This window comes from Tachysurus vachellii, chromosome 16 (genome assembly GCF_030014155.1).
Source record: "Tachysurus vachellii isolate PV-2020 chromosome 16, HZAU_Pvac_v1, whole genome shotgun sequence".
NCBI classification, from domain to species: Eukaryota; Metazoa; Chordata; class Actinopteri; order Siluriformes; family Bagridae; genus Tachysurus; species Tachysurus vachellii.
In genome coordinates this window covers 19,768,183-19,778,424 of record NC_083475.1, presented here as the reverse complement: position 1 = coordinate 19,778,424, position 10,242 = coordinate 19,768,183, and the positions used below count along the sequence as shown (strand labels likewise).

Below are 10,242 nucleotides of genomic sequence, written 5' to 3'. Positions count from 1 at the left end.
TCATTAAAATACATTAAACTAAATAAATACAAGGCACTACTACTGATAATGATAATAATCCTGTAAGACGTTGTACCTCCATGTTGTTTAGCTCCTCTGTGTTCTTCACCTGAGGACTTTCAGTGTCTAATGTTGTCTTTCTGTCGTCTTGGTCCCAAGACTCAGGGGAATTTCCTGCTGTTTGGGAGTTTAAAACAGCTGCTTGCTCAACCGACACAGACATTTTGTTTATTAAACCTAGTGTATTTACTCAAAAATAACTGTTTATTCCGACACTAAAGTGCATTTGTGGAGTAAGAAATGGAGCTAAAGCTAACGCTAACTGACTAAGCGCCTCAGGGTAGCGCGTGAAGCCGTTGCCTAGTACCCGTGAGAGGGCACGAGCGCCCTGTGCATAAACACAGGCTGATAATCTGTAATTTCTTCATTTTAACCATTTACTATGTGTTTAAATACAACGTGATTAAATATTCAATCTGATTCTATTATTTATTAACGTCAACCTCGAACTCAACTTAAATCGTGACACTTTAATTGTGTGTGTGTGTTCGCGCGTGCGTGTCTGTGTGTGTGTGCGTGTGTATGTGTGCGCGTGTGTGTGTGTATGTGTGCGTGTGTGTGTCTGTGTGTGTATGTGTGTATGTGTGCGCGTGTGTGTATGTGTGCGTGTGTGTATGTGTGTGTCTGTGTGTGTATGTGTGCGCGTGTGTATGTGTGTGTCTGTGTGTGTATGTGTGTGTCTGTCTGTGTGTATGTGCGTGTCTGTGTGTGTGTGCGTGTGTATGTGTGCGCGTGTGTATGTGTGCGTGTGTATGTGTGTGTCTGTGTGTGTATGTGTGTGTGTGTGTGTGTGTGTATGTGTGTCTCTGTCTTTGTGTCTGTGTGTGTATGTGTATATGTGCGCGTGTGTGTGTGTGTATGTGTGTGTGTCTGTGTGTGTGAATATTTCGATATACAATAAATAAAAAATATAATAAACCAAATAAAAATAATACAACAAGCAAAAACACAAAAAACTTCCTGATAAATTAGAAAAACCTGCACAAATAAATTAGACCTGTTCAGATTTGTGTTAATTAATTACCGTATTTCTGTATTTGTTTACTCGTGTATTCACATATAATTTATTAATAGTCTATTTTTCAGTATTTGGTTCTGGATTCGTCATTTTTTTCATCTTTTAATGTAATATTTCTTTGTGCAGAATAAAATGCCTTCAGTGTTGTTATTGTTGTTGTTGTTGGGTGACAACAAATCAGTCCAAGGCCTCAGAAAATGACATTCATCACTTATAAACTACTCCAGTTTGTAAGTTACAGACCTCCATAATTCCAATAACTTTATTACACACATGTTCATGACAAACTTCCCTCCTCTATATTAGAGATACTCACAATTACTCGGACTTACTCTGAATTACTCTGCAAAAAGGAAGGTATTTTTTAACGTTACGTCCAAATCCGACACAGCGGAGCACCAGAACTTAATAAAAATCCGTGTGTCAGTCCACACTTTAAAATTTTTGATGCTCCTCTGAGAACTTTCTTTTCTCCCCTTCCACAAACTAGCTAGCTGGGTTTTCCGTTGTTTGGTGCCGTGACGCTTGAAGTATATTAGCGATAATCTGACTTTTTTGTTCACTTTGCTAAGCTGTATGACAAATTCATTGCAAGTGACTGCGTTTTCTGCAGGAAACTTTTCTCCAGTGCTGTGTTTAAGATTTAAGATTGTATGTTGGTGAAGGTGAGACAGTCGGTGAAACACATGACTTTAGTCACAGGTTCCTGACCATGTTTTTATACCCAAATGGATTTCTTCCTCCAGAAGTGTTGCTACCTCCTCAGGCATCTTGGTGGAAATTAAGTAGCTCTGAACAAGTCTGCTAAAAGCTTTTAAGGTGAATAAAGCAGCAGTTTCATTTTGACTGAATATTATGCCATATAAAACTAAGAAAATACAGTAAGTTCCAATGAAGAAGAAAACTGGATATAAACTCTTTTTTTTTTAAACGTGTAAATCGTTCACAGGAGAATTTCCACAAGAAATGATACGTTCATGAAAACCCAGTTAGTTCAGCAAAACCCATGTATCCGACAGATTTTTGTGTAAATAGAAGAACGGGGGCATAGAAGCCTTTATTTTCGACACATATACATTACAGCACACAGCGCCCCTGGAGCAGGGAGGGTTGAGGGCCTTGCTCAAGGGCCCAGCAGTGGCAGCTTGGCTGTGCCTTGAACCCCGATCCTCCGATCAACAACCCAGAGCCTTAACCAGTTGAGCCACCACTGCCCCTAAATCTGATCCACTCCATGTGAACAATTTGTTTATAATTAAAAGGTAATTTGCATATTAATTGATTCTAATTTGTTCCCCCAAAATGTAATAAAGTGACTTAAACGAACACAATCTAAAAACAAACAAGACGAGCTATTAGGACTAAAGTAAAGTTGCCAAGAAGAAGGACACGCTGCAGTAGTTTCCCCATCGTTTCAGCTCTGTGGGTTTTTATCTTATAAGATCTTATAAGAAAGTTTATAATAAACAAGTTGTTGACTTTTCTAACATGAAACACTTTGATTAATTTATTAGTTTATAGTCTTGAGTCCTGATGACCTGATGACCGTGAGTCATTTCCCAGCATAGAGAATCCCAAGACAATCTAGCTATATTCAGCTAATGTGCATTCTGATTGGGACTTTCATTAGCTGAAAAGCTAATCAGCAGATCTCTATCCCACAGGATTTAGCTTGGTTTCCCATCACGTCGTCACTAGACCGGGCTCGTTGCTTCTAATACACACAACATTGCTGAGCTCATCAGGCTGGTTGTTGGTTGTGGTGAAAATTTCTAATCGAAAGATGTTTATAAGGCCTTGTCCTTCTACGCTTTTACCTTGTATCTGTAGTGACCAGAGACTGACATTGTCATCGGTTGTTTTCTTAAGATTATGACAAGGGCAGTAGGGACCGGAGACGAGTTGTCGGGAATTAGGCATAAACAACATCCCGTAAATCTTCTAGTAAACCTTCTAGCAGACTTTGGCCCGGTCCAGATTACCTTTAACAGGAGATGAGCATGCGATGATTCTGAGCCAATGGTTGATGATGTTTTGCTTTTACATATCTTCTTTACTTGAGTTCTGTCTATAAAATCTTGATGTAATAAATGATCGTGGCCCTTCATCTCTCATGCTATATGCGGAGTGTTGGGTCCTGCTGAGCAGCTGAGCACGGTAAATTATGAAACCTTTTTTTACTCTTGCTCGTGTTTACCAGTGTGATACTTTATACTTTAAATCTCTCAAAACTCAGAACTTCCACAAGTTGGCCCAGTCGGCAGGATTCCGCGCTTGACAGTCGACTTCGGGGATTCCCGAGGAGGCTTGCAGCGCTCGAGCCTTGAAGGCTGTTAACTTCACTTCGAACCGCAAAATCGGCCATGAGCGAGAGAGGACTCGGGAGTTCACCGTGAGCCGCCTCGACGCCGGAATCAAAAGTAATCGGACACGTGGAAGGTGAGAGAATTTATTTTATTTATTTAATTGTAAGGTTGTAAGGGTTTTTCCAGAGAACCCTAGTTAAATTTTTGCTGATATATTTCACTTACTTACCTTGTGTTTCTTTGGATCACCTGCAGATGTGTCTTACATCTGGATCTCGCGTGTACACGTCAGTCCGTGTTAGTAGCATCCGATATATTTGGAGTAAATTAATTTGTCAAGACAACTGCAATGTAACAATGACAATTTCTATACGCTATAATGATACACAAAGACGTGTGCAGTCTGTAGATTTATAGACAAGTATTTCTACACTAGCACTTGATACCTGTGGATAACCAGAAAAAGAGGAACATGCTGGGGGGAAGTCGTGGCCTAAAGGTTAGAGAGTTTGACTCCTAAGCCTAAGGTTGTGGGTTCGAGTCTCGGGCCGGCAATACCACGACTGAGGTGCCCTTGAGCAAGGCACCGACCCCCCCCAACTGCTCCCCGGGGGCCGCAGCATAAATGGCTGCCCACTGCTCCGGGTGTGACTTCACGGTGTGTGTGTGTGTGTTCACTGCTGTGTGTGTGTTCACTTTGGATGGGTTAAACGTAGAGAACGAATTCTGAGTATGGGTCACTGTACTTACTCCATACACACTTTCACTTTTCACTAATCTATGCAATGTTTGTTTGCTTTTTTTTTTTTTTTTAGCTATAATGTAATACGAGTGGGCCTGACTAGCTCTTCCATCCCCATTTGGATATTATTTCTTTTTTTTTCCTTTTTCTTGACATGTCCAGAAGAGCCATTCCATCATGACAGAAATCTGTATCCGCTCGGTGAACTGCGTTGTTGTGCTCGATCCTTGTCTGTAAGTATTTCTGTGCATCAACAGCAGGGTTAAGGGTCACTTATGGGCTTTAGTGAGAGGAGGAAATTGCAGCAGAATTTTTTTGTAAGTTGGATGGTGTCCATTTGGTAGCAATGAAAGAAATGTTTTTTTTTCAAACTCCTAACAATCTCGTACGCTCGACCAGGTACGGTTTTCTGTACATCTGAACGGAACAGAGCCGTACTAATATATTAGCAGCACACCTTTAGCACCAAAATATATGTTTATAAAATACAAAAATACTTGAACCCGTAATGAAATGACACACAGATGACGGAGTCCGTTGTATTTATTTTCGTGTTGACTCTATTGTACAGAACTGAAATGCCACAGAAAGATTTCATTCGATATTTAGTAGGTCGAGTAATAATCATGGTACATTTAAAGCAAAAGAAATAATTGTACACAGAAACAAAGAAAGAAATTAACGGTGAAAAAAAAAACCCTCAGAAAAAAAAGCATACAAAATATTTTGGTGTTTGTGGGAATTCTGCTGAGGAGGATTGGTGATGAACTTGTATATATTAAAAAGAAAAATTGAGCGAATCAGGTTTAAGTAGCTCTCAGCTTCGCTCCACCGAACCTCACTCCTGTGACATTTCAGCAACCTCTCCTTCGCTTCGTCTCCGTATGCACGCGATCATTGAAATGAAGTCGGAATATTAAAGATGTTTTCTCCGTGTTAATACGTTCGGCAGCCCCCGTAGGCCGCTATTGATTCCTGACACTGAGTCATAATGATGTATTGCTGCGCTGGCTTCGGGGAGCGCCGTTGCCTGGTGCCCGTGTTTCTGTATCGACAGAGCTTTCTTTCTCCCTCTCTTGTTAAGCACTTTTCTTCCGAGTTAATGAACTAAAAACACCATGGGGCAGAAAGAATGAATGATTTGTGGCTATGTGTGTGTGTGTGTGTGTGTGTGTGTGAGAGTGAGTGAGTGAGAGACAGACTAAGTGAGTAAGACTTAAGAAAAAAGAGGTGAATTAAAGATTTAATAGCTGTAGTTGGAGACTCTAGATGTCTCTCTTCCCCCCCTCTCTCTGTCTCTCCCTCTCTACCCCTTTTTCTGTCTCTTCCCACCGTCTACCCCTTTCTCTGTCTCCCTCTCGCCCTCTCTATCACTCTTTCACTCTCTCCCCCTCTCTCACACACACACCTCAATGGTTCAGAGTTCTAAGTGATCAATCCTTGTTTTTAATGAAAAGTAAAGAAAAGAAAAAACGTGTTTCCCTTCAACAAGACACTTCGCAGGGCGTCTACGATAATAATTATGGACACAACCGGACGTGTGTGTGTTTGTGTCTCTAACCGAGAACAGTGCTTTTATATTACAGGAAAATGAGATGATCGTGTCCTCGAATAGTAAAAAAAAAAAAAATAAATAAAAAAAAAATGCTGTGGCTGGTGAGACATGCAGGGGATTATTTCATTAAAGACTAATTTTGTGTGTGTGTGTGTGTGTGTGTGTGTGTAAACAATATGTTTGCAGTGTGTGTTTTTTTCATCTTCTTGTGTTGCCCATTAAGTAAATAAGCTATAGGCATGTACAGCTTTTTACAGGAGTGTGTGTGTGTGTGTGTTACACAGTGGTGATCTTCTTGTCTTTGGAGGCCTGTTTGATGGCGGCCTGCTCACAGATGATCTCTTTGAGACGCTGCAGGCGTGTGTTCTGGACGCTCAGGTCTCCCACACCCGTCTGGCTTCGGTGCAGGAGGCTCAGAGCGTTAATGTACTCCAGCTCGCTGTAACGCACACCCTGATCCACCACCAGGTTCAACAACTCATCTGCTGCGTTGTACAACATTTCATAGTACTGCCTGGAGAGAGGGAGAGAGAGAGAGAGAGAGAGAGAGAGAGAGAGAGAGAGAGAGAGAGAGAGAGTGTGTGTGTGTGAGAGAGAGAGAGACAGAGAGAGAGACAGAGAAAGAGTGAGAGAGAGAGAGAGACAGAAAGAGAGAGACAGAGAGAGTGAGAGACAGAGAGAGAGTGTGAGAGAGAGACACAGAGAGAGAGTGTGTGTGTGTGAGAGAGAGAGAGAGAGAGAGAGAGAGAGAGACAGAGAGAGAGACAGAGAAAGAGTGAGAGAAAGAGAGAGAGAGACATAGAAAGAGAGAGACAGAGAGAGAGAGAGAGAGAGAGAGAGAGAGAGACAGAGAGAGACATAGAGAGAGAGAGACAGAGAGAGAGACAGAGAGAGACACAGAGAGAGTGTGTGTGTGTGAGAGAGAGAGAGAGAGAGAGAGAGAGAGAGAGAGAGAGAGAGAGAGAGACAGAGAGAGACAGAGAAAGAGTGAGAGAAAGAGAGAGAGACATAGAAAGAGAGAGACAGAGAGAGAGAGAGAGAGAGAGAGAGAGAGACAGAGAGAGACATAGAGAGAGAGACAGAGAGAGACAGAGAGATTTAACAAACCTTTATTTCTGTGTTTTTTTGTAACATCATTTCATATTTTGCATTAAAAAAAGCCAGAGGAATAAAAAAAGAAGTGTGTGTTTTCCACGCTGCCAGTTTTGCTCTTCCAATCAGTTTAATAAACACATCTTCCTTTATTTAGCACAGCTGTATTTTACTCCTCTAATAAACACTCCATCAGAGAAACCTTCAGTAAAATGGCTAAACCAGCTCCTAAGTAAAACAACGAGGCCTTTTAGTCTGCTACACTTCAGGAACAAGTGCTCGTTTTGTGAGCTACCTGTTCACCTGTGGCTATTGCCCCATGAATCATCCTCCACAACAGGTCAACAGTGCGTTTCTCTAGGGGAGGTTTATACCGTGTCCTCCATCTGTCTCTCACCAGGAAGTCTGGGGTCAAAATACCTGTCCACTTGGAGTCTTTCTGTCTCCTCAGTGAATCTGAGGAGTCTTAGATGGAGTTTTTTGCGACTTCCTCTTCTTCTTCTCTCAATGCTGGAGAAACTCTTATCTCTGGGAACTCCTCTTTGTTCCTGGTGTTCTGAAGGTTGTCATGTTGCTGACCGATGAAATCCCAGTGGCCACTTGGTAATGTTGTAGATTTCTTCTTTCAGTTTTGATACCAGACGTGAAGATTTCAATTCAGTCACCTCTTTTAGTTCTTCAGTTGTTCTCCACCATTTTTCTTCTAACAGATGACCAGATACCAAACCGTTCCTCAACAAGTTCCTGCCTTATACCAGCCGAGGACAGCGATCTTGTTTGGATCAACTGTTTAACTCACAGAGGTTCCTCAGGGGTCCAGTCTTATGCGCTACTCAACTCTGGTTATGTTTTTATCACATTTTTCCAAGACTGCACCATAGATCTGTGGAATGGAGTGATCTGAGATAAGTTCACCTCTTAGAGATTCATGAGGAATATGTGTTTATTGTACAGAAGTCTCTACGCAGCTTGTATCCTGAAGGCACCTATTCTTGCCCTGGGAGGTACTGTATAGTGCTGGTGCGTTAATACAGCGTTGTTTGTTCGAGCGGAAGCTGACTATTGTCAGGGTTCCCACGCGTCCTGGAAAACCTGGAAAATTAATGACCAATGTTCCAGTCCTGGAAAACACATGGAAAATGAGAGAAAACATAAATTGTCCTGGAAAAAATCTTGTTGTCCTGGAAAATTATTATTTTTAAATGTTCTTGATCATTTAAAGAACAGTTTACAACTCTGGTCGAAACAATTAACGTTAGTAACAGAAAGCGCTCTGTACAGGGACGCCGAGTTTTGACGGGTTTTTTGTTATGCTGTTTAATCTCGCTGTGACGGACGACGCTGTCTTGTGTTGGCGGTTTCAGGCGCTAGGAATGGTTTAAGTGCTCGAATGTTTTCAGCAAATGGTGACGGGTAACCAGGTTATATTAACCTTGTTAATCTGAATATCATGTGCAAGGGGAAGCACAGCAAACTAAAGCATGCATGACGGCATTGGCCTGAGAAAGGAAAGGGTATTAATATGTGCGGTCTTTTTATTTTATAAATGTTGATATTTCATTCACATGACAAATTGTCTTTAAAAGTATAGTTAAGTAATAGCCATAAAGTGTACGTTGTTTTTAAGACTTCTGGAGAGAAGGACATATTACTTTAGGCTGCGAATCTGTGAGCCTTGTCTTTTTTTGCTAAATTTGAAATGTCCTGGAAAATGATCTCTGAAAAAAAGTGGGAACCCTGAATTGTTCTTTGTATGTCTGAATCGGAATCAACTCGTCTGGTGGTTCCATGATGATGGTCTTGTGCCACAAAGTTTTTTTTTATCCTGTATAAGATAGCTGGGGCAATAACCGTTTCCACTTTGCCGACCGACCAGACACCTGTTCTGGCAACCTGACCAGTTTTTCATTCCCCATTCACTGTAATCCTCCTGGGAGATTTGGAGTTGCAGTGTGCTGCCAGTCACCAACAATAAAACATTCACTCTTTGTCCAGTTTATTCAGGCAGAGGAGGCGTTTTCATATAGTTCAATAGTCTGTGTTGTTTGTGTCCTCTTGTCCTGTGATGAAAACAGTTATGTCGTCTGCGTATGCTGATTAAACCAATTTGGAATGACCAACTCCTTTTCTGTCCAGATAGTGGACAAGCTTGCCTTATACCTCTTGAGACAGGTACTGGAGCACTTATGCCCCTTTTCCGCCGAGGCAGTTTGAGTGCAGGTTCGGAGCCTAATTTAGAACCAGTTCTTTCTTTTTCGACAGCCAAAGCACCGGCTCTGAACCAGGAAAAGTGCTTCTTAAGTAGCACCAAAACGTTGCTGGTCTAGACTTAAGAACCGCTTGTGTCAGGAGCTGTGGGCGGGGCTGTGGGCGGGGCTACTGTTAGCGCATTTGATAATGTACCTTAAGTATACTGATGTTTAATACACTTTTACTTTACTGCAACATGATCAATTATCAGCACACATGATAGTAGTTAGCTACATGCTAAGGCTAACTATTTTTCTGTGTTAATGATAAAATAATGTTAAGTACTTTCTCGATTACAACCTCCGTTTATACAGATTACATAGAGCTGCACGTACACGTTGGATTCGCCGCGTTTGAATGTTAATGTAGGTTCACAAAGCCATGAGCATTAACAGTAAAGCAACATCCACCATTGTTGATGTTGTGTTTGTGTTTTTCGCTGCTGTGCTAACGTTGCTGGGACACGTGACACGTATACAGTGACGTCAGACTCGACTCTGTGATGCTCTCTAGCCGGTGTAAAGACAAACCGGTTCTTAGAAGGTCGCCAGTGGAACCAACTTTGAACCAGCACCAGTGCTAGCGCTGAACCAGCACCCGGTTCTTTTTGGTGGAAAGGAGGCCTTAGACCTCCCCCTCTCTTACCCATCACGTACACATCGAAGAACAATAACCGTGTACACGAAAAAGGTCGTGTATGTAAAACAACAAAAAGGTATTTATGATCAACACGATCGAATGATTTCACTTGGTCTAAAGATGAAACCCCTACATTGTTCTTATTAAGATCAATTATGTCCCTTAATTAAAGAAAAGGTGATCTACAACGGACCTCTGTGGGATGCAGTACGTTTGATCGTTCTGTATTAGCGGATCTAAGCAGTGCTTGAGTCACACGAAGCAACCGTGTATCTGTTGTTCAGATTATCAGTTCATATTTATTCCTTTTCTCTCATTTGAGATTTAATTTTTAAATAAATACACAATGTTGATCGAGTTCTTTAAGGTGTAGTAGCGCTGTTGTGCAGTTAGGGGGCAGAAGTACTGCAGAGCGTCTCTACTGAAAGATATAAAATCACTTTACTCCGCTCGTTGCATCCGTTGCTAGGTACATGGCCTACATACATACACACACACACACACACACACACACACACACACACACACACACACTTACACTTCTGAATTATATTAATCTTCTTTGGATATTTTGGGGACA

General features: G+C 41.6%; 1 protein-coding gene across 1 annotated transcript in view; it reads right to left on the bottom strand.

Annotated features, from left to right (window-relative positions):
• Positions 1 to 4,651: 4,651 nt before the first annotated feature.
• The window catches only part of exoc4 (exocyst complex component 4), a 160,910-nt gene continuing 155,319 nt past the window's right edge, over positions 4,652 to 10,242 (bottom strand). The window contains exon 18 of the mRNA XM_060889656.1: positions 4,652 to 6,195. Within this exon, the coding sequence (XP_060745639.1) occupies positions 5,958 to 6,195 (238 nt within the window). The 3' untranslated portion in view covers positions 4,652 to 5,957. The remainder of the gene's footprint in view (positions 6,196 to 10,242) is intronic.